The sequence below is a fragment of the Tenrec ecaudatus genome, chromosome 14, assembly GCF_050624435.1.
Source record: "Tenrec ecaudatus isolate mTenEca1 chromosome 14, mTenEca1.hap1, whole genome shotgun sequence".
NCBI classification, from domain to species: domain Eukaryota; kingdom Metazoa; phylum Chordata; class Mammalia; order Afrosoricida; family Tenrecidae; genus Tenrec; species Tenrec ecaudatus.
The window spans coordinates 118,356,496-118,380,701 of record NC_134543.1 but is presented as its reverse complement, the minus strand read 5'-3'; the positions used below and the strand labels follow the sequence as shown (position 1 = coordinate 118,380,701).

At 41.2% G+C, this 24,206-nt stretch overlaps 1 protein-coding gene across 7 annotated transcripts in view; it reads right to left on the bottom strand.

The window, feature by feature from the left end:
* TCF12 (transcription factor 12) overlaps positions 1 to 24,206 on the bottom strand; it is a 349,715-nt gene that overhangs the window by 5,670 nt on the left and 319,839 nt on the right. For all 7 annotated transcript variants that reach the window (XM_075531944.1, XM_075531945.1, XM_075531947.1 and 4 more), the window contains 5 exons: positions 23,555 to 23,761; positions 15,256 to 15,370; positions 14,211 to 14,373; positions 9,209 to 9,441; positions 716 to 870 (listed from right to left, as the gene is read on the bottom strand). In XM_075531944.1, coding sequence (XP_075388059.1) covers positions 728 to 870; positions 9,209 to 9,441; positions 14,211 to 14,373; positions 15,256 to 15,370; positions 23,555 to 23,761 — 861 coding nt within the window. In that variant the 3' untranslated portion in view covers positions 716 to 727. The remainder of the gene's footprint in view (positions 1 to 715; positions 871 to 9,208; positions 9,442 to 14,210; positions 14,374 to 15,255; positions 15,371 to 23,554; positions 23,762 to 24,206) is intronic.

Genomic DNA, 24,206 nt, shown 5'->3' with positions numbered 1-24,206 from the left:
AGCTGTGTCAGACACTGCTGCGATCTAGCAGTATCTCCTATACAAGCGACTTCACATTTCATGGGGAAATTCCCTTTTCTTTTCTTAAATAATTTTATTGGGGGTTCTTACATATAGCAAACCATGCATCTGTTATCTCAAGTGGACATGGACAGTTATTAGCACCAACAATTTCAAAACATTATCCTTCTTCTCAAGCCCTTACATATAGGCTCCTTTTCACCCCCTTCCTCCCCCATTCCCTTTCAAGTACATTTTTCCATAAACTTTTTGAAGCCCCTTGTATGAAGACTTTATGACAAAGAAGAGCCCGACTGTCAACAGTTTGCCGACATGCTCAAGTGCTGTGAGCAGATGCATGAGGGTAAGGGAGGTAGCAACGCTGCTTCTGGATGTGCCATTTCCCTTTGCTTCTTGGATCAGCACAGTTCTTTCATGAGAGTGCACACAGAATGACCCAGGACAGCAGAACCAACAGCTCCTACACACCACACTTTACATTAGCACACTTTGAAGAGAAAAACAATTTAGTATAAAATTACATTAGATCTTCAAGCCTGGTTATAAGGCAGAAAGACAAACTATTGGTTTCCAAATGGCATGTGGCCTTTGGGATGACCAGTGTCTACATGAAAACCTTGAGGTTCTAAATTCTAACCCAGCTTACAGCAAATTAGGTGAGTTCCTGACATGATCTTCCCAAGCCCAAACTTACCTTGGCTGATGTTTACATATGACCCATAGGGTTGGTAGTTTCACTAAGCCCAGGATGGGTTCCTGGCAGTGTAGTTGGCGGCTCTGCCGATACGGCAGAAACTTTTTCTTCTTCCCTTCGCTTAAGGCAGGCTGCTTTGGGGTTAAGGTTCCTTTCTGAAACAAAGAAAAATAGTTTCTATCATTAGAGTCATGAATGATGAATCAATGATGGTAGAGTAAAAAAAAATCAAACTGATGTCATCTTTTTCCCTCTTTTGGTGATGTTCAATGCCCATGTAATTCCCACACTAAAAACAAAAAAAACCCCACAAGAACATTGCATTACACATGACAGTGTGCTCACGAAAAATCTCAGGAGGAAACAAGCCTAGGATTTACATTTCTTCATGACCGTTTTATATTTTCTGCTTATGATTTGACTGGATCTACAACAGTTTGGCAAGTGTGGTATCAGTCTACGAGTCTCCTCAGTGCTCTGCTAAGATGTGATGGCCCACGAAGCTGACGTCCTTGAGGCACCTGTGCCTCAGCCAGAATCGCTCAGGGAGAGAGACTCTCATCTCAGCCATGGCTTGAATGAGAGAGGTGGCAGATACATATTCTGTCCCCCTACTTTGAGAGAGATGTGGCATGAGATGGTTGAGTTGTTCTTTCAACTGCTGGAGGTGTGATTAGGAAAGCAGCAAAATCTTCCTACTTATCCTTTCTTTCGAAAGGTGGCCAAGATGACTAGACGGGGCCTGTGTTTTCAGGGAGGACAAAAAGAGAGGGCTATCACCATAGGAAAGGATGGATTTGAAAGATGTTGGGCAGAGTTACCACCAGCCCCTCCAAGGGAGAAAGATGGGTTTTCTACTCCTGTAGTCTTGGAAACTCACAGGGGACAGTTCTACCCTGCCCTATAGGCTCGCTTGAGTTGGCATCAACTAGTTGTCAGTGAGTCTGGTTTTGGCTATTGGTTCCTATTACAGGAGCTCTACTGTTGGGTAAGGTGAACTTTAGGCTAGCAGTTCAAACCCACCAGTCCCTTTTCAGGGAAAGATGAGGCTATTTGCTTCTGTAAAAATTTATAGTTTCAGAAACCCTATGTAGGGTTGCTATAAGTAAAAAGTATTATCACTTAGGGTTCTAGTACACACAGGCCCAGGTTTACCCCACAAACCATGGGTAAATGTGTCTCTGGGACCTGATGCAAGGGGCTTAAGTGGAGAGCAAATGCCTTGAGAATGACTGGGGCAGGGAATGTATGGATGTGCTTTATACAATTGATGTATGTATATGTATGGATTGTGGTAAGAGTTGTTTGAGTCCCTAATAAAATGTAAAAGAAGAAAAGAGAAAAAAATGATTAGGGCAAAGATTGTACAGATGTGCTTTATACAATTGATGTATGTATATGTATGAACTGTGAAAAGAATTGTATCAGCCCCAATAAATTGTTAAAATAAAAAAAATGTGTCTCTGGGATCAGTGGTTAGCTAGAGACAAGTTGTCTCATTAATATGCTTGTCTTAGTCTTGTTAGTGCCTTAAAAAATGTCCAATCAAAACAATAGCTTCCAAGAGAGACCTGTTGGGCCAGGTAAAACTCATGCAGAGAGGTTTGCTTCTGTAGGCTGTTGTGACTGTTTATAGGGATCCCCAAGGGGCAAATAATGATAGATTTCCTTGGGAAACACAGGTTTAGGAAAAAGCTTTGAGTAAATTGGAAACTATTGATGAGGGAAAAGGCCATACAAATTATAGTGAAACCCGCAGACCCCCATCCTGCCGCCATCACAATACAGCGGCTCAGTTCATTCCTCAGGGGTAGTAAGGGCTGTCCTTATGAGAATTTCATTGGGAAACTTTGCCCCATCTACCCTAAAGTTCTCTTCTTGCCCCTTTAAGACTTCTCTTTGTTCCTCAAACTCAAAGAACATTGAAGAGTGGCATGAGGCAAGTAATCTGATACACATGCTGAGGAGCTGGTAAGCAGAGAGCCAAGTCCTTCACTGCACCGCAGACGGCAGAAGGCCCCCTAAAGTGTAGGGCTCTTAAGGATGTCCACACTGCTCTTAAAAAAAACACCACCACCAAACTCACTGCCAACGCACGACAGGGTAGAACGTCCCCTTTGAGTTTCTGAGACTGTAACTGTTAATGGGAGCAGAAAGCCTGTCTCTCCCCCGAGGAGTGGCTGGGGGTTTCAATCTGTTAATCCTGTGATTCACAACTGAACACATAATCACTACGCCATCAGGGATCCTTTTAGCATGACATAAATTGAAGAATGCAGACATCTTTGGGAGTCGGTCAGAGATGGACATACTGCCTTCAGAAGGGCATATGCAGATGGAGGATATGCTGAGAAACAGTGTCACACTTTCATGTCTTTGTTTCATTAAGGTGACCATAGTTTTGAAGCATTACTTTCTAACAGACCCTCATATTTCAATATGCTTTGATGGTTCACTTACAAGTTCAAAAAGGTAGACAAAACTATAGTTATGGTACAACTTAGCAGTCTTCTCACTATCCACAGGGTCAGACTACAAGTCAGAATTGACTTGGTGGCAGTGAGGGTTTTTGAATGTCACAAATGATAAAATTTCATTTTAGTGTTATTTTCTAAGCCCCTGAATATTACCAAAAAAGCCTATATAAATATAAGAATGAATAGTCATCAACAGGCAAACACCGAGTATCTGCTTTCTCAGCCATTCCACGTTTCTAATCAGGAGCCCCCTCATTAGGTGTCATGTCTCTTCATTGTGAAGTAACAGCTTCATACAATGACCAGAGAGATAAGAGTGTATGAATTGACATGCAAACAATACAGGGATTGGGCAGATTTCAAAGTGCCATGATTTCACAATCCTCCTATAATGAAACATTGGTTTCAGCCAACTCTCACTGTGTCACTCACACCTGGAATGAGGAGGCATGACTTTGAACAGCTGCAGAGAGCTTGAACCAAAAGTTCAGGTCCCTGATAAGCAACAGGACATGCAAACAAGGAGAAGCTGTACTAGAGACCCAGCTGGCTCTGGCACCGCGACTGTGACTGTCCCATCTCAGTATGTGTGAAGAGCCCGTGGCACACGTGTGTTCCAAAGCCAGAGTTGTAGCAGAAGATAAGCATGGCCTGCAGGGCAGGAGGAATGCTCATCTTTTACACGACAGGGGACGCCGCTGACCTCCATTATAGAACCGAGGAGCTGGCTCTCTTGGAACACCAGCTCTTCAACATGTTCACAAAGCAATCTTTACCTAAACCGATAGCCACCTTTTACATTTTTATAACTGGGTAAGTGCTTGTCAGAAGACTGTGTGGAGACACATGTTCAGCCCAAAATTTTATGGTGATTTTGTCCTTATTTTTTAAAAATTTTTAAATAGTATTTTAATTCTCTTCCTCCCACCCCGCGTGCAAACAGCTCTAACGAGGTAGTAAATTCTCATCTTTTTTCTCTTTCTTCCTGGAACAGCTAATGGTATCCTATTTCATTTCTTTTCCTGAAAACCTTCCTCCTGCAGCTAGGAGTAATTCCGATGCAGAGTAGTGGCTTTGTCCTGAGGTGTCTTCCTGCCGCTCTTCCAGCTCCCCACCATCACCATGCAGAGCTTGGGTATGAGGTATCTCAATGGTCTCTGGAAGCCTCAGGGAAGTAAGTCTCTTTAAGCTTTGCTGCTCTGATAGTCCATGGCAATGCACATCAGCTTGGGGTAATTTTTAATCATTATAGTTAGCACAAGGTTCGGTGCCTACCAATCTTGAAACATGTGCTCTTTGTTTCTGGGAACTTTGTGGTACCCCTTATCACTCTCCAGAACAAGTTAGGTTCCCATCCAACAATTCACACCCATTTTGTTTTATGACGTTAACTGCAGTTTCTCAGGAAACACTCTTCTCCCCCCTCCCTGCCTGCTGAACTGTTCTTGGGCAAACGCCACCTGCTGGTCTCCTGTGAGACTGTGCTGAGGGCTGTCACTGCTCCCCTTGTGGGCCTGCCGAATACATGGAAGGGGGCGGACAGCTGTGCGTGGGTTCACTGGGTTATGTGTACGCTCATCCCCTCGCCTCCCTTTGGCTCTCGCTCTAGAAATCCCATCGGGAAGACACTGGATCTCCAAGATCGATCTTCCTGAACTTTATTAATCTTCTCAGACTTTTTTCTGCTAGCATACTTATTAAATAAATGTTTCTTTTTCGTAGCTTCAGCAGGAGCTGGGCAGGCTGGGGGCAGCAGCAGGTCACTGCATTTTCTCTTACTCAGAGATGCTAACCCTCACTTTCAAGAATGTTTCCTTCTACGACTTGTTTGTTTTGACCTCCATCTCTTTTTCATGATGGAAGCTTTTCTTTAATCTTTGGTTGGTTCATAAAGTTAAGATAATAAATGGTGATGGGTGAGCGGGGAGGGAGGGGAAAAATGAGGAGCTGATACCAAGGGCTCAAGCAGAAAGCAAATGTTTTGAGAATGATGGATGGCAACAAATGTACAAATGTGCTTGATACACAATGGATATATGTATGGATTGTGATAAGAGTTATATAAGCCCCTAATAAAATGATTTAAAAATGAAAAACTTAAATATAAAAATGGTGAGTTTTAATTTACAGATATTCAAGACAGGACACCATTATTCAGAAATTCCTAAATCTGGAGGATTTTGTCCTTTGGAGTACTCAGTTTCTCAAGAGGAGAATCCTCTCATTTCTTTACCCCAAAAACCAAACTCACTGCTATCAAATTGATCCTGACTCATCGTGCCTCTAGAGTACAGAGGAGAACTTCTCTGGTGGGTTTCTGAAACTGTAAATCTCTATGGGAGCAGAAAGCCTCATTTTTCTTTCATGGAGCAGCTATTGGTTTCAAACTGATGACTTTGAGGTTAGCAGCCCAACACATAACCTATGTGACGCCACCAAGGCTCCTTTTTTCACCTTTTACAGATGGGGTTCATACACTTTGCTACCAGTACCAGGAAAGTCAGGTGGGAAGGAAGGCTGATGGCCCCATTGTTCAGTTCTATGCCTCACCCACTGCCTGTTCTTGGCATTTCAGATCTGCAGCCTGATTTCAATTTCCCTAGAAAATCATTCTCCACTCTCTTGTGGTGAAAGGAAAGACGGGGTAGAGAGGAGACTTAGGAATCCAACATTTCTGAAACAGACCTTTCACCTGTCTTGTTTTCAGTCCTCTAGTTGAGCTCCAGGATCCACAGGACACCTTTAGGTACAGGGCCTTTCTGGGGCTTTTGTAGGGAACACGGTTTTGCTTCCTGTTGGCATTCTTCTCTGCACCCCCTTGTTTCTTCTGTCTGGCTAAGTCAGTTCCTACCACGACACCATCTACTTTCTCATCTGCTTTTGACTTTTCTCCCATCTGTCCTTGTGGGTTAAAACCATTTTACTAATTTCACTGGAGACTAAAAGGCCTCGAGGACAGTGAGTAGGTGTGCATGCATGCTGAACCCACCATTCTGAACCATCTTATCCCAGTGGAGTCTGGGGCCTGGAAGTCTGGTTTAGAAAAGGGAAAGACTCAGGGATTTTGTGACCACTCATATTTGGAAGCCACATCCTAGCACATTCATCTTCAAGCTCATTGGAGACCAGCACATTACAAATATGAGTTCTCTTCTCCCTAAATTACCAGTGGAATAGAAGTGCCTGTGCAGACCTGTGGGCAGGTGGGGAAGAAGGATTTGACCACTAACTGAATCCCGAGTGAAGCTGAGAGTGCAAGCTTGAAGGCAATACATGAGTGGCAGTGGAATAGAAATGGGAGGTAACTGTAAAATTGTAGTCATGATAACAGGGAGACTGAAATTGGCCATGGCAGGACCAGATGGAATTTGGGGTAAAAAAATCTGACCAGGCAAATTCAGAGGCTTGAACAGGAAGCCACTCCTCTGCTCTTCTCTAGGATACGCTGCTAGACCTGAGTCTAGTTCCCCCTCCTGGTATGCATCACCTCTAGTGCAGGGTGGAGCCTTTAGAGGGAGCCAGTCCTGGGCAGGGTGCCTGCAGGATGCTGAGGCTCCCCAATGTGAACAGCCTGAACATCACTACAGTAACTCCCAAAGGCTGGACACAAAATGCAGTGGGCCTATCCAACCTCAAAGGTGCTGCCTTGGACAAGCCACAGTGATGGTTAGAGCCCCGTGGGTTCTAATCCCTGTTTGCCAGACAGGCATCACACCCTAAGGCTTTTACAGACAGACAGCTTAAGATGAAAAGTCTGCCTGTAAAGTCCAGAGGATGCAAGGGGAGTAGGCTTTTCTGAACATAAAAGCATTCCCCTCCCTCCCTCCTCCTCTCCCTCTCTGTGAGGTTACAGGAGACTTGGTGGGTAGAGGGCTACGAGTTAAGTTGCTAACCACACAGACATCCACGCTCCTGTGAGGATTTAGTACCTTGGAAACTCTTAAGAAGAACATCTACTTTGTCCTCGTCAGAATGGACTCAATGGCAGAGACTTTTAGTGCGATTGCTGCTTGGTGTGTCTGAGGGTTGGTCAGTCAGTCAATGGCTCCTAAATCAAGTCCCCAGAACTGTAGGCAAAACCAGCACCTCTAATAGTGACTTGGAAGTGAGTAGACAATTGGGTGAGCTTGGACGTTAGAGCCTTTCTCGGACTCTGGCTTTTTAAGGGCCTGTACACCAGGAGTCAAATGTTATAAATAGATGAATAAACCCCACCGGGGATTGGTAGGGTTTATGAGTTTTTCCAACATATAGGAACCGCTCAGTCCAATGGCTTGGCTCTGAGAGTAGACACCTCTGCTCTTGACACACAAAAAATGCCACATTGAAACAAAACCCTAGGAAGGCCCCTTCAAAGCCTGCAAAGGCAAAGGCGCTGCAGGAGCATAGCTGTGGCAGCTCCTGTCAGACAGCAAGCCTCCCGCTGCCCACCTAGTGGTACTGGACTCACAGACGCCCTGCTGCCTTCAGAACAAGACAAAGGGCGTCAGACAGATCTCATGAAGAAGCATCTAGTACGGTGACAGGAGATAGTGCTGGGTGCACAGAATTCCACCTCCTGCCACAGGGGCGGGAGTAACACTTAGCTTGTCTTTATGAGTATCTCAAGGGAGGATACAGCGCCTTAATGAGCAGGCTGCATTAGGCATTCATCTTTACAGGTACTGCGAGGACCTTGAGACTAGAGGAGAGAACATATGTTTTTAGCGGCAGTTTGGGCACACTCATTCATAAAAAGACAGAAGGATATACTACTACTGTGCATCTTTCTGAAAGTTTAAGCTTTCTAATTCTGGAGCCCCATGGAAAGAGTATGTTTTCTATAATCTATGTTGAAGTTGCAGTTTTTAAGCATCCCATCTTTTTTTTCCTCCCCTTTTGAATCTTCTTCCTGAAATAAAATCTTAACATGAACATGCAGTAAACAGGAAAGGTAAAAGGACATCTGTTCTCAATGGAGAGAGGCTCGGGCCCCATGTGTGTTCCCTGCAGAAAGACGTAAGCTGAAACACTCTAATTCTGGATAAGCAGATATACAGACTTAGGCAGCAGGGTAAGTTCAGGGCCAGGAACTTAGTATTGGTTTAGAACCCAGGGTTTGGCACCTTGCTGATTGGGACAGAGCAGGTATGAAACAACTGCTTGTTGAACACAAAGGAAGCTTTACACAGAATGCAGCAAACTTTTTGCTATAAAACAACAGCCGGAGGGCAGAAGACACAGTTGGTGAATCATCTGCGTTGAATGTACATGAATCTATATAAACCACATTTCTGCCCTTAGGGACAAACAGTTGTGCCATTGCATATTGATCCATGGTGTTCATCATATTTCTGATTAGAGAGCAAGAAAAACAGCCCTGAAGTCCTGTAGACAGGGGGCATAAAGGACATTTACACCTGGTAGAGCTAGGATGGGTCATGACTTGGAGTCCTGTTAACCAGAGGGCATGGTGGATGCCCAAGGATGGAGCAGATAAGAAAAAGGGTCAGAGAAATAAGGAGGCCGCCCAGAACAGGAGCAGGTGCAGGCAGGTGGGTCCCAGAGTGCAAGACCAGAGTCAACAAGAGGGAAGGTACACAAGGTATGATGGATGCTGTACAGCAGGCAGAGGCTGTCTGCCCTCAGCCGCATTGCTTCGTAGGATGACCCCCAGCTGGTTCACAGGGAACTCTGGGTCTAGAGACAATGACCAACAGTGATACAGAGCTGAAGCCTCCAGGGAGAACTTGACCCTGAAGGTGTAGTGACAGGTCCTGGGAGAACCTGTAGACAACAGGCCCGAGCAGAAGAGAGATCAACGGAAGACATCCTTGTCCACTTGAAATGAGCATGTGATCTACATTGATGATACATGCTTTTCTTTCTTTGGTTTTCATTTTCAAACACCCCCCCATTCTTTTTTCTTCTACTTTGAATCCCTTCAACATAACGAATCTTACAGAAATAGCCAACAGTTAAGGAAAAGGGGACTTGCTGTCAATGAAGAGAGGCAAGGGGGAAGGGAGTGACTCACCTCTGACTTGCTGTTCGAGACTAAGGATAACTGCCACAGCCTGATGAAGAATAAGGAGTTTTGTTTGGGGCTTCTCACTCTTTAAATGAAGCTGGCACATCCTCCCGAGCTCTTTGAAAGCCTCGTTAATATCTCGCACGCGCAAGCGCTCCCTGGCGTTGTTAGCCATCCGCCTTTCCTTCTCCCTTTCTATCTTCTGCTCTGGGTTCAAATCTTCATCTTCATTAGTACTGCTAAAATCCAAGGGGTGACAATGTCTGTTAGGTTCCCTATAAAATATGCTTATTGACCCATGCTTTAAAATTACACGCGGCAACACAAACTCCCTATAAACGTTACCAAACAGGAGCCAGTAGCTGCACTTATTATTGTGCACCTATTTCAGATCTCTACTTACTGCACGCACACACAGCTGAAGTCACACTGCATACACTTTGAATGCGTTCTTAGTGTATATGACAGCAAAATGATCCACTACTACTAAAACTCATGAACATAATTAAAATGACGACATAATAGTGTAGCACCTTGCTATGAAAAAAACCGGATTCACAGATAAACAGCATCAATCACTGGGAGCTTGTTAAAAATGTGGGCTCTACATTGAAAAAAGTAGCCGCTACCGCAAACCTGCTGAGCCAGAATCTACATTTTTGTAAGATCCCCCAGATTCATACACATTAAAAGTTTGAGGGCACTGTTCTGACACACTAATGCATCATAATTTGTCTAACCTATGCTCTTAAGGAGCCTTGGTGGCGCAACGGGTTATGAGTTGGGCTGTTAGCTGCAAGGTTGGCAGTTTGAAACCACCAGCTGCTCCATGGGAGAAAAATGAGCTTTCTACTCCAATAAAGAGTCTCAGACCCCAGGGGCAGTGCTGCCCTGAGCTGCAGGGTTGCTCGCAGCGAGTTTGAGTCGAGCTGGCTCTCGGGTATATTCTGGCAGCTGCGTGGGGAGAAGGGATAAAGGACTGAGATACAAAAGCATCTCTGCAAAGTGCTAATGTTTTTTTCCCAAAGAAAAATGCCATTGTTATTGGTGATAATTATGAAGCGTGGAAGAACAGGGACAATTATTCTAAAGGACTAATGAATAAAATGAGTCCAAAACCTTAAAAATGGTCACTGTTTCCTGACCGATCAGCAAGTCCACTACGGAAATTCATTTGAACGATATAGAGATGTACATACATATTTATGTAAAGGAAGGTGACAGAATCATTTACATTCCCAACCAACTGGAGGCTAATGAAAGAGACAGGTTCTCCACCTTCCTGACGCCGTGACCCTTTAATACAGTTCCTCATGTGGTAGTGATCCCCCAACCATAACATTATGTTCGTTTCTTTTTTTATTAAATACTTTTATTGGGGGCTCTTACATGTCTTATCACAATCCATACGTGCATCCAGTGTGTCAAGCACATTTTCACATATGCTGCCATCATCATGTTCAAAGCATTCTCTTCCGACTTGAGCCCCTGATATCTGCTCCCCATTTCTTCCCCCTCCCTCCCCTGCCTGCCCTCCCTAATGAACCCTTGATAAGTTATAGATTTGTATTATCATATTTTACATGGTCCTCTGTAAGCCCCTCACCCACTTTTCCATGGTTCATGCCCCTGAGAGGGGTTTATGGGTTGAACCTTGTGATTGATTCCCGCTTTCTCCGCTTACCCTCCCCTAATCCCCCTGGTATTTCTACTCTCCTTGTTGGCCTTGGGGAGTTTATCTGTCCTGGATTCCGTGTTGTGGGCTCTTGTCCATAGCAGTGCGAACATTCTGGTCTAATCTGATTTGTAAGGTAGAATTGAAGTCATGATAGTGTGGGGAAGGAAGCATCAAAGAACTAGAGGAAACTTGTGTGTTTCACTGGTGCTGTACCACATCCTCGCTGGCTCATTTCTTCCCTCTAACCCCTCTGTGAGGGGATGTCCAATTGTCTACAGAGGGGCATTGGGTCTCCATGAAATTATTTTCGTTGCTACTTCATAACTGTAATTTTGCTACTGTTATGAATTGGGCGACTTCTGTGAAAGGATTGGTAGACCCCCAAAGGGACTGCGACCCACAGGTTGAGAATCACTGCTCTAAGAGGATTATGCTGAGTGAAAAGTAGCCAGAAAGGGGGAACTGATTACAGGGATCTACATATAACCTCCTCCCTGGGGAAACGAACAACAGAAAAATAGGTGAAGGGAGATGTCGGGCAGTGTAAGACATGACCAAATAATTTATAAATTATCAAGGGTTCATGAAGGAGGGGGAAGCAGGGAGGGAGAGGGAAAAATGAGGAGCTGATGCCAGGGGCTTAACTGGAGAGCAAATGTTTTGAGAATGATGAGGGCAATGAATGTACAAATATGCTTTACACAATTTATGTATGTATGTATGTATGTATTGTGATAAAAGTTGTATGAGCTCCCAATAAAATGATTTTTTAAAAAAAGGAGCCAGACACTCCAGGTTATGGCAACTGTGTTTTGGGATGTTCAGGCATTTGGTTGTGGATTTTCTGCAGGGCACAAGAACGATACCATCTGCTTATAAGGGAAACGTTTTGAGAAAATCAGCCAAATTGTGAACAGGAAAATGATCAGGAAAGCTTCCCGAGAGAACCCCTTTCTACCACAACAATGCTCCTGCTCAGTCTTCTCACCAAACCAGGGCAATGTTGTGAATGTTCTGATAAGAAAGAATTAGGGACCCACCAAAGGCTGGCTTCTTCTGACTTATTTTGTTACTTCATACTTAAGAAAACTCCCTAAAGGACACCATTTTTCTTCAGTGTAAAAAGACTCCACTGATAAAAAAGACTCCAGGACCCTCAATTCTTTAGGGATGGGCTAAATGACTGGTATCATTGGTTATAAAAGTGTCTTGACCTTGATGGAGCTTATGTTGAAAAACAAAGTTTATGTATATAAACTTTATACATACATATTTGGTCAAAGTTTACATTTTTAATTTGTATCTTTTCATTCCACCTTCCACCAATCTTTTGAGGACCCTTCATATATCATAGATTTGTATATGCATACATAAATACTTTTGGAAATAGTTCTTATTAAAATATTTCCACAAAAGCTGTTTGCTGACACCGGTTCCATTTCTCACAATATGCAGCCTTCTTGTTATTTGACTGCTCCGTCCCCAGTACTCTAGTCTCCCTGCTCCCTTTCTTCTAGTCACTAGTTTAGAGTTTGTTTGTGGACCACTTGCTTCCATATAGCGTAAAAATTGTTCATGGCAAGCAGAGCTCCTGGGGGATAGCTAAAAAATAACTTCTGGGGGTAGTCTCCACTTAAAAGTTGAAACAGAATCTCAGGGTGATTCTACAGGAGTCCACAAGTCTCAACTCACCTGTTAAGTCTGAATGTTCTAAGAATTTGGAGTTCTCCCAAAGAATTTCCTTCCATTCAGGAATCATAACTGTGACCCGAGTGACTACCGTGGATACTAAACGCACCATCAAGCTCTGGGCTCAACAGAGATTTAGACTATCAGTCCCGTGGTCTACTTTCCTGTGAGTCTTTGGCTTCCTTGTTACTCTTTTTGCTCCCGATGAACAGAGATCAATTCGATTATCCTAAAGGGTGTTTCACAACCTTTTCAGGTCCCTGTTACCACTCACCAAACTACGATGTAGAATATAAACCTCATGAACTAAATTATGCCAACTGAATTGTCCAGTGAGATGCCAGTCCAAAGCCAAAGGCCATATTCTTAACTTGGATTATGCTGCCCCTCAATGTCTGATCAGCTCAACAAACCATAGCCCATGGGTTGGCCACTGTTTTTTTTTTTTTGGCCAGTGTTTTTAAAACAATAAACATACCAATTTAAAAAATCTATTATCTTTGGTAGTTTTTTGATAGTAGCAAAGTTATCACAGAGATAACATGGTCCATGAAACCTAAAATATTTGCTATCTGTCCCTTTATAAAAGAGTTCTGGTGGCACAGTGGTAAATGTGCTTACGTGCCAACTGAAAGGTTGGCAGTTCAAACACACTAGCCACTCTGCAGGAGAAAGATGAGGCAGTGGGTGGGCTAAAGATCAAAAGCCTTGCAAGCTCTGTGAGGCAGTTCTACTCTGCCCTATAAGGTTGCTGTACTTCAGCACCAACTGAATGTCCGATTCTGTTAGTTAATGTCGCTCAAAAGAGAGATAATCTTCATACAAGCTGGCACAATGAATTGTTTTATAAATTAATAATTGCATGTGATATATAAATAATATTGATAAATGAATACACCAAGAGGTAGAATATACCACAATATTCCCAAGTATCTAATTTTAGCGTAGAGAAATCTGAAGGATTTCAACTAAGTCCTTTGAAAGCAATGTCTGTGTATTGGTGAAGCTCAGTGTCTAGGAAACCTCCAACAACACTAGTCCATCTGGAGCTGTTCCTTTCCCATGCACTTTTCAAATGATTGTTTAACCTGAGAATGAGGCAACTTAAAGTGCTGCTTCAGGGAGAAAGTAGCCACAGAACACAATAATGAATGGGTGTGGCTGAGTTCCAATAAAACTTTACTTGTACAAATATACAGTGAACTATAGTTTGTTGACTGCTAGTTTAAATGATATGATAGTATTATCATATATTTAGGCTTAGTGTATTTGAATGCAAAGTGTCTGTAGCTCACACTTTAATTCATTCTAGTTATTTCATCTTCTAATTGTATTCTCTGCACAGACTATAGAGGGTAGAGAAATTCTTTTTCATAAGCAGGCCCTAAACTGGCATGGTATAGTGGAAAAGTTTGGAGTCAGACAAATCTGAGTTTGTATCCCATTTAATGCCTGGGTCAAGTTACTACATCTTGATGCCAGAATTTCTTCCTACGCCTGCCTTCTAAGGATGCTGCGGGGATTACATGAAACAGGACACAGAAAATCCCAGCACAGTGTCCAGTACATAGCTGGTATTTAATAAATGCATTTCCACCCATTGCAAAAACTAAAACTGAATACCAAGAGATTAGTAAATACCTGGTTCTGCCTCTGGATGAAACCTTGATGTCTTTTTGGGAGGATTCATCGTCTGATTTCATGTCATCCGAGGAAGGCGGTTCATGAAGGTTTTCATCCTTTTCTTTGCTTTCAGTCTTGATTTCTGTTGGGACAACAGTTCCAGACTGACTCTGCAAGCCACCTGACGAAGAGCCAAGTGAAACATAAAATTAATGACCAGATTCCTTTATGAATTAGAACGAAGCCTGTAATGCTTCTAGCGGGTGCATATCCTTAGATGTTACGGGGCTAGCTTGGACATCTGACAACATGTCAAAGCTTATCTGGAAAGATTATAATCATTAAAACAGCGTGAAAAGCATTTGCTACCACCAGTATTTGAAAGAACCAGCCTGACCTTGATGGCTGGCCTGTTGTTTACTTCCAGGCCCTGATTAACAACGGAACAAAGTACAGAGACTTGATACTCTTTGGAAACTAACTTCTGAGATGCTGCCAAGGTAAAGGAAATAAGCATAACATTTTCCAGGATAAACACAATAAAACAAGAAGCTTGGTTAAATAAAATTGGAGAGCTTTCTTTAATATTAGCCAGCTATCTGTACTCATTTACACAGGATGTATTATAAGCCGTATCAGTTGGTATCTTATCAGAATTGCAACTACCTCCAGTTAAATTATCGGGTCTGCGAGAATGGCATCAAACAGAGCACTCAGCATGCTTGGGAATCTCCTCCTTGCTCTAGAGACCAGCTGAGCTCAGGCAAGAGGAGAAATGATTATGGAAGAAAGACATGCCAAAGCTGGAGCACCCAAGAGGAGGATCCGTCAGTGACTGAACAGTCGTTTGCACTTGGCTTCTTCCAATTGATAAGCACCCAGTCAAAGGAGCGTATGGGAACCCTAAGTATCTGTCTGTCCACACTCATGCAATATCAATCCTCTCTCAATTCCCCCTGCTAGGATAACTTCTAATTCACAGATGCCAATGTGGTTGTGAGAATGGTGACAGAATTCAAATGAAAACAATTTGCATTACTAAGGAAGGCCCGACAATAGTTACCCCTGTAATTTTCTTGTGATTTGTGGTTGAGCTCTGTGCTTGAAGCAGTAACCGTACTGGACAAGACTGAATGATTGCCGTTGAGACTGACGGAATCTTCTCGATGCGCTCCAACCTATAGTTCAGGAACAAGAACGTCACGTCAATTCTGTTGTGGGTTTAAGAGAACAATCTCACTCATCTAAATGTATCAACCTTTGTAGGGTGGCCTTTCTCCTTTTTGGGTGGGAATATCAAAAGAAATGGTAACAGCAGCTTTTGTTTTAACTTTTTATATTGGTTTGGGTGGAAGTTTAGAGCCAAGTGGATTTCCAGTCAACAGTTCAGACCTTTTGTTTCCTGATATCGATTGCAGCAATATCCCCACAGCACTTTTCCCCACTGCCCATTTCCATGCGTCCTTCTGCCTGTTCCTTCCTGCCTTCCGAGCACTGTCCCTTGGCAAATGCTGCCCAGCTGGTCACATACGGTTGACTGTTTGGATAAGTTCTCTCCTCTCTGGTGCTACTGTTCACTTCATAGGTCTAGCTACACTGTCTGCCAGGAAACTGATGCGTGCGGTGGAGCTGAGTTCCAAGCCTGAAGGTTGACATAGTCTTCTGGGTTCCACCAGTCTTTAACCAGTAAAAGCCCAATCTTTCATTATGATTTTGAATTTTTTCCTACTTTTTTCTCCCACTCCATTAAGGACCCTCTATTGTGACCCAGTCGGTGGCAGTGGTAGTGGCAGTGAGGCGCTACCTAGTTCTTCTGGTCTCAGGGTTGTAGTAGTAGCATTGCTTTTGAACCAAACTACTTCTTACAAAATTCTGATTTCAAAGTTATATATATCCTGAAGAGCTGTTGCAAAAGTACTCAGTATGAATTCCCCTCTAGTTATTAAATTGTTCTCTAAGTAAAAAAACAAAAACAAACCAATTTCATATAAGTAATAAGTATTAAAGTATGTATGAACCTGAATTCAACAAACTACCACTACATTCCAAGTAATAAGGGCATTTCTCTATACTTTGATATACTCCTCCTCTCTATACATTTACATAAACTACGCTGTATCTTATTTTTTCAACTGTCTCCTCTCCAAAATATTAAAAGTGACAAAAGCAATGAAAAATGAAAGTAACTGAAAATAGAAACTCTGCACTGCCAGGCAACAACAATATTATACACAACCTCCAGCCCCCTACTCTCTGCCATCAAGTCCATGCTGATTCACTGTGGCCCCTGTGGGTGTCAGAGCCTGTTGACAAGAGTAGAAAGCCCAGTCTTGCTCCTGCATAGCAGCTGCTGGTGCCTCACCACCACACCACCAGGCTTCCTATGCAAGGACCAGTTACCTTGACATGGGGAAGCGAGACAAGTAAGCACTACTAAGTATTTAGCTAGTGCACTATTTAAAAAAAAAAACTGGATATAGATGAAGCTTTGTATTAGAATAGTAGCAGACTTGTCAACTAGAAGAGTAAGCCTTTAATTAAAGAGATTTACTGCCTGGAGTTATACATGAGAACCACTATTTTTCAACAAATCCTTCCATCCTCGTAAACTGGTGAGCCTTGGATCCCTCTTGGGTAAGTAATACACATACAGCCTTTTAATCTTTCATGGATTTTACCCTAAGAGATACAAATATTACTATTCAAGTTTATCCGCTGATTGACTGTGAGCGAAATAAAAAGTACAGAAGGAACCAAAGCAAGTTTTAGGAAAAGGCAAGTTATTTAGTAGTGGACATAATTAGAACAAACACATTGCTCTTCCACTACACACTGAGAGAAAGATGCGTCGCCCACCCTTATCCTTCAATGTATTTAAAAAAAACACAGTATGTCCCATAGATACATGGAAACTCAATGTTGGCAATCATTTGTATCATTTTTTCCCCCTCAGATAATCAAGCACCGACTATCCCCTTTTCTACACAACATGTTTGCTAATATGTTCTGGGATCATCAAACCTTCACACCAGGAAGAGACCACAGAGACTAAAGCCTGCTTCCATAGCCCTTCACAAGATTTATAAATAACTCTTTAAAGACCATTTTGAGAATGATGAGGGCAACGAATGTACAAATGTGCTTGGCAAAATGGATGGATGTATGGATTGTGATAAGAGTTGTATGAGCCTCCAATAAAATAATTTATTTAAAAAGGAAAAAAAAAGGATTTGGTGTAGAAAATGTTTTAGAAATGATGATGGCAATATGTGTACAAATATGTTCGATACAAATGATGTGTGGAATGTTTTAAGAGCTGTAAGAGCCCTGAATAAAATGGTTTTAAAAAAAATCTTTAAAGATTTCCCCCTGAAACAAGACCTGACAAAAATCTTTAAAAATTCAACCTAAGAAAGCACCAGTGAGGATATGGGCTGGGAGAATTATATTCAAGAGAAAAATTACTATAAAAATGTTTCCAGGAAACCCTGCCTCAAGGGAACCCTGGTTGTGTTTATTCTTGGCATACGAGGGAGCTTTCTTGCTGGTTGTGAACTAACTCAATGTTCTAACTGGAAGGTCCATTTAAAAAACCCATTAAAAATAGTAGGGAGTAAGTAAACAAAATACATAGCTACAAATTCTTTGGAAGCTTACACTGAAGATAAAATATCACTGGAAAGTTTTGATTGGCTGAGGAAATTGTTACAGTATGAAGTCAAAGCTGAGATTTCCCTTGCTTGGGTTTATGATAATGTGGGCTTAAAACATAAAGGATCTTATGATCTTTACCGGTGTGTGCTATTCTTACCACTATTTAAAACTATTACACCAACTAATTTAAAAGAAAATAATACTTTACGTTTTAGACATGCTTATTTGCCATATATTACACCAGTGAAATCTCAGAGTGCTGTAAGCTACCACACCACTGAACTGAGTTTTCACAAGTTTAAATAATAGTGCCATCGCTGAATTCTGATTTTTTTAAAAATTTCTTTAGTATAAATTTTTTATTTCCTGAAACTCAATAAAAATGTTCTCTTTTTCACCATTTCCTGATGAAATGCTTGGCAGACACAGGGTCATATCTTCATGATCAATTTTAACAATTTGCCTTTCCCTGAAGGGAAAGTCAGAAACATTCCTAACTTTGTTTGGGAACATAGTTAACAAGTATTTTTGTTAACCTACATTATTGGGTTCCAATTTTTTTTAAAATATTGGAACACAGAGTCATATTATAAGCCTTTAAAATGATTTCAGACTAGCAGAGAGCTTGAAGTCTGGAGTTTTTCATCTTAATGAAGTTAGCAGGAACTTTTCCTTTGTAATTCGATTCCCCTAGCAAATGGCTCTCATATATTTTCTGGAGAATTTGACTTTCACAGTTCCTGCAGTTCTCTTTAACCCTTGCTCACCCTGGAGTCCAGGTTCTCCTTTATCTCCAGCACCACATTCAAATGGCTCTGTACACACACACACACACACACACACAACAGGTGTATAAACAGTTCTTTGTCTGAGCCCAAAGCCTGCTGGGCCAGCCAAAGGGAACCCTGGTTTAATTGTTCACCTCGTTAGCATACAGCTGACAGACTGCTGCTATTGGGGTAGGCAAGGAAAAGGCAAACCCCTGGCCAGCTAGGCTCTAAATTTCAATGATTACGAAGGGCTTCATTTCGGAATAAAAGATCCATCCCTTTAGATGACATCATCCTGCCTTTTGAGTCTTCCCAGTGTATGGACTTACTTTTGTGGACGCCCCAAAGAGGGAACTGTTTGCATCTAATTCAACCAATATCTTTAGTACCCACAATGGAAAAATGTTAAATCTAATTAGTTGATGAATAAGAGGCTGGTGAATTAAGGGACAGACTGAGAAGTGCTCAGGATGAATTCCTCTCTGATTTGAATTCTATTCTAATAATTTGCTCAATTTGTACTGTTCACTGAATACTAATAATTTAAACCAATTGGTATTAACCTATAGAGCTGATTAGAGGCTTTTTGTGTATCATTTATTCCACGGTGTTTTTTTTCTATCTGACAAGGGGTTTTATATTAGAACCTTTGTAATATCACATTTGTGATAGTTCCTTTTAAATAAGATCTCCATAAAAATGCTGCCTCTATGGTTTTCAAGTAAAAGTTAACATTCTGAATGATTATTTTAGAGACTCACTTCTGAAGAATGGGAGAAATATTTTAAAGTTTCCTTTACGCTGATACTCCTTATATAGCTTCTGTAGCACATAAATACAACGCACACCACCAAAATTAAGATATTGTCTGAGTGGAAGGTTAAAATGATGCCAAATCTTTTGCTAAGTGAAAAAAGTGCTGAGATAGCTTTGAATAAAATATGACCCCATTTGTCCGGGATCCTTTAACCTTAAGTCTCTTATAACAAAGCTTAATACGGGTTTTCTAATGGCTTTAGAATTTAGAGGACACAATTCATATTACTAAAACATATGAGGTAGTTTTAAATTCCACGAAATTAAGGTTTTTACTCTGCTCCGAAACAAGAATACTATGGCTTTAACCATTAACAACAGATTAAACAACAAAATCCCAAAGTAATACCAAGTAATTAAGTTGAGAAAAATGCTTGAATTAAATTTCCTCAGTATTTGTAACAATGAAATCCACACAACTTTGGGAAGGAATGCTATTCTCTGTCACAAATAAAGGAATTCTCTAAGATCTGCAAGAAGCTCCCAAGTAACAAAAAGACTGCAATCTCGCTTTGAAGTTGAAATCACTGTCTGATTGAGAGATAACTGAGAACTTAAAAAAAAAAAAGATAAAAGTGCTACCAGGGAATTATCTTGCTGGGCCTTTAGTTTAGACCCAACAGCGAGAGATGGGATGCACATACAGTAACTTAGCCCTGCCACCATCCCTCTATCCATCACACCTACACCTACGGAAAGTGAACGATTTCATCCATTCTCCATGGTCCACTTCACAGTCTTCTTTTCCTGTCAGTACTTTACTCTAGCAATTAAGCCAACAGTCCAATGTTGATACTGCAATGGTTCTAAAAAGACGGGCTTTATGCTTTACAATTATAAAGATAGAGCACTGCTGCACACTAAACAAGGGTGTTCAATAAAAGCCTTGTTATATATTTGCATTAAGCAATTATGGAAACATACATCAATAATATTGAAAGTGCGTGGGAAATTAAGTAAATGAAAGTCTTAACCCTATTCAAAAATAAGAGCAAATACAAACACGATGCCTGGCTGGCTACGCTAATCACATAAAAAGGAATAGGGGTTACTCATTTCCTTGTTTCCTTTTCTGATACAACAATCTCCCAGGAAATTTAATTCTTGTGTATATTAGATAACTAAAATATGTCAAAATCATTCTGTGTCTGAAACATCATTTAATTCTAAACTCAGATGCTAATCTAGTATATTCAGTTTTGAGAAAAAAAAGCAGAAAATAAGTCTTGTTATTCTTTTTGTTACTGATTCTTAGACATATACTCATTCTTCTTGAACTGGCATGAACTAGAAAAAAGTCTTTATAGGACAATTATAAATGTACCAGGTAATTATTTGAACTACAAGATAGTGGTTGATTGCCTACAAGTCTCAGCTGGTGAATGACCACAGCATAACCCTAAATTATAAAAAAAACAACAAAAAAAACTTCGAGAAAAGTATTCAAAAATAAAAGCTATTTCCATGGTCAAGGACACTATTTTTGTTAACACATTCATGTAGTCGTCATTCCACAAGTAACCTTAATAGTATATACTTGTTAATGCATAGAGAAAATATGTTGATTTGGGATAAAAAAAGGAAAATTATGTCACCATGTAAATCTCAGTAATTTTTTAGGCCTGAAAAGTTAGCATACAGGGAGGCAGGAGGGGCCTACGAGAGCAGATGAACTCTTGAAGATGTCTGGGAAGAGTTACAACAGGTCCCCAGTATCACACATTTTCTCAAAGAATAAGAAAAGATTTTCTGGGCTGATTTCGATCTTCACTTCATTCCATTCTTTGGTCTTTTGACTGAACCAAGGATTCAAAGCAAAAAACCCTCATTTCTGAAGACTGGGAGATAAATATTGAATCACTTAATATTCGTGTCAGATTTTCCCAGTTGATACCTTTGTATTTCAAGTGTGGAAGCGCATGCCTCTGGAAAGTACTAGTGATGATGTCTGGAAGGGATGTAAAGAGCTGATGGTATCTGACAGATTCCCAACAGTTCTGTGTCCTCTGCAAAGGACATGGGAGGTGAAGAGAGGACCTTACTGGGCACACTGAGCCACAGCTTGAACTTGTCTGCTGGGATGCTGCTGCTCACAACTACGCCAGAGCCACGCAGGGCTCAGGAGACCCCTCTCTTAGAGATTTTTCTCCTTTTTCAAAAAATCTCTCTGGCAGCCCCTTTGGTGATGTGCAGAAGTTGGCAGCACATTCCTAAAGAACACAGTAGGGACTACTTTTATAATTGGAGTCTCTGGTGGTGCAAATGGTAACTGATGCAGGTTGTTAAGGAGAGGTCAGAGATTGGAGTCCACCTAGCGGTGGCTCAGAAGACAATCTACTTCTTTAAAAAAAACAACAGCCACTGGAGATAATATAGAGCATGAGGTCAATCATGAGTTGATTTGATGAAAAATTAAAAAAAAACCAAACACTTTTGTTCATCAAAAGCCTCAACACAATCTAATGAAACCATTTCCTCCTCCACAAGTCCTTTTAAAATGCATGAGGTTTCCACGTGGTTTTGGAGAACTGGGTGTTTGAAAATCTCTCTTCCTAGTATGACATACCCAAAGTTGGTAAAGATCACTTTCCAGAGACATTAGTTCCATTTAATCTTACATCAAGTCCACACTCAATGGGAAGGAAGTAAAATATTGCAGGCATGAGGTTTATCAAATGGTGCAGCAGATACAGTGGAACAGTGGCAGTAAGGTGGCCGTGAAGCAGGAAACCATGGAGGACACGAGACAGCTACTGTTGTATCTGAGATCACCTCAGAGAGCAAGGATAGTCCGTCCAAGCCATTCTTTTGAACAAGGATCATTCATGTAGCAAATAATGTGCTAGGCTCCATTCATATTTGCAACAAGAGCCGTATGACTGTATATAAAAAGGATTTCATTACTACTACTGATGAAAACAAATGGATTATAAGATATGCAGGTAATGTCAGCCATGCTGCTGAAAGCACAGTTCTTTGGAAACCTGGAAGTCTGTTTGATGTCTACTTCAGGGGCTCCAAAATGAATATAAATGGCTGTCTGACAGTGAATGTGAAATTCTGGAACCAATCCTGTTGAACAGAACACAAGCCTTCAGCATTTGGGCACCTAATTATTTTTGATGCTAGGTGAGTTTTAGCTTCCATCACATGGCTTACCGATAGGAATCTGTTTCAGAGAATCTTTCACAGCATGCAATGAACCGTAAAAACCATGTTATAAACATGCCAACACATGGTATCAATTAAATAGCATGTTCAAAAAGAGCTTCATGCCCTTTAAAAGACAATTTAGATAAAAATATGACACTCAACTATAGATTGTTATTATTTTGGTGTGTGCGGCTGTAGAAATCTACTCCCGCCCCGCTAACGAGCTACTATGTTTTAAAAAAGATGGAACTGAATTACTTTATTCTCTTCAGAGATGAATTTAAAATTGCTTCCTTCTATTGTTACTTGAACTGCAGTTGTTCTTAACCCGACCTCATATCCCACTGTACCTCCCCCCAATTTGGGAATAAATGGAAAATTTATTCCACAGTTTAAATTTGGGATTGTGCAAATCTGAGTTTCATATTCCTTCTGCTATTAAAGGTTAATTCCAAATGATAACAAACAGCTTTTCTTGACTGTACCCTTGAAGTTCAGTTTTGCTTTCCTGCTTTTGCAATTCCGACTTCCTATACACCATTTCAAGGCAAAAAATGTTCTGCCAATTATTACACGTCTGGAATAAATCCAAGTATAAACTAAAATGATCTTTGCAGAAAGTTTTGGCTTTCTGCATATGGTCATAGAAATATTTTATGGGCCAATTCACCAATGACCTGGCCAAAGAAAATTCTTAAAAGCCACTCTTTTTAACCAAAAAGCAAATAAAACAAGACTCTCTTCCTGCAAATAATTGTAAGAAAGAAGAACACAATGTAGCAAGTGTTACCCAATGTCTATCTGAACATCATCGGGGTACTTGGCCAAAATTAAAAGTTAGATGAGTGTACACGTTCACTGGATTTGCAATGGTACACCACCTCGGGATTACTATGACCATGAAAAACATTTAGGCCAGCAGGCTTTAGAAGTCATTTTTGAAAAGAAAGAAAATAGAGTACTAATTACCATTGAAGTGGATCGACTGCTTGAAACAAGGCTTGATCCTCCATAGTTTGAGTTGAGGTTTCCAATTGGTGCATTATGGGATGGTCCCAACAAACTGTGCATGTCATTGTGACCAGCAGGCAAACTGGTGGAAGGTCCCACAGCATGGTTTCGAAGCACATGGATAGCATCATCCAGTCTGTCTAAACGATCCTCCATCCGAGATTGCTGTCGAGATGGAAAAAACAAAAAGCAGAGTTCACTGCTGCTGCCTGCTAGATTCATCGAACTGCTATGTTTCTACTTCAGGATATATGGAAGACAGCGAGAGAAAAGCATTATCAAGCAGCTTCAAAAGCAACTGCCTGCACTACAAATCAACAACAAGGAAAGCTTATCTGTAGACTATGCTAAATGAACAAAGTTTCAGAAACAAATCACTGCTTTGAAACGTGAATTTACCAATCTACCATGAGGTTATTTCTTTCAGTTTCTATAAAAGACGAAGGCTGTGTGTCATTCACTTGCAGTGGATAAAGGAAGACAACCTGTAATCTAATACTGATCCTTTGAAATGATTGCAGTTTGGGGAAATTCAAGTTGTAATTTTGCTTTAAGTGAATAAAGCAATCTAACTTCGATCGAACACATCAAAATATGCTCTCAGACAAAA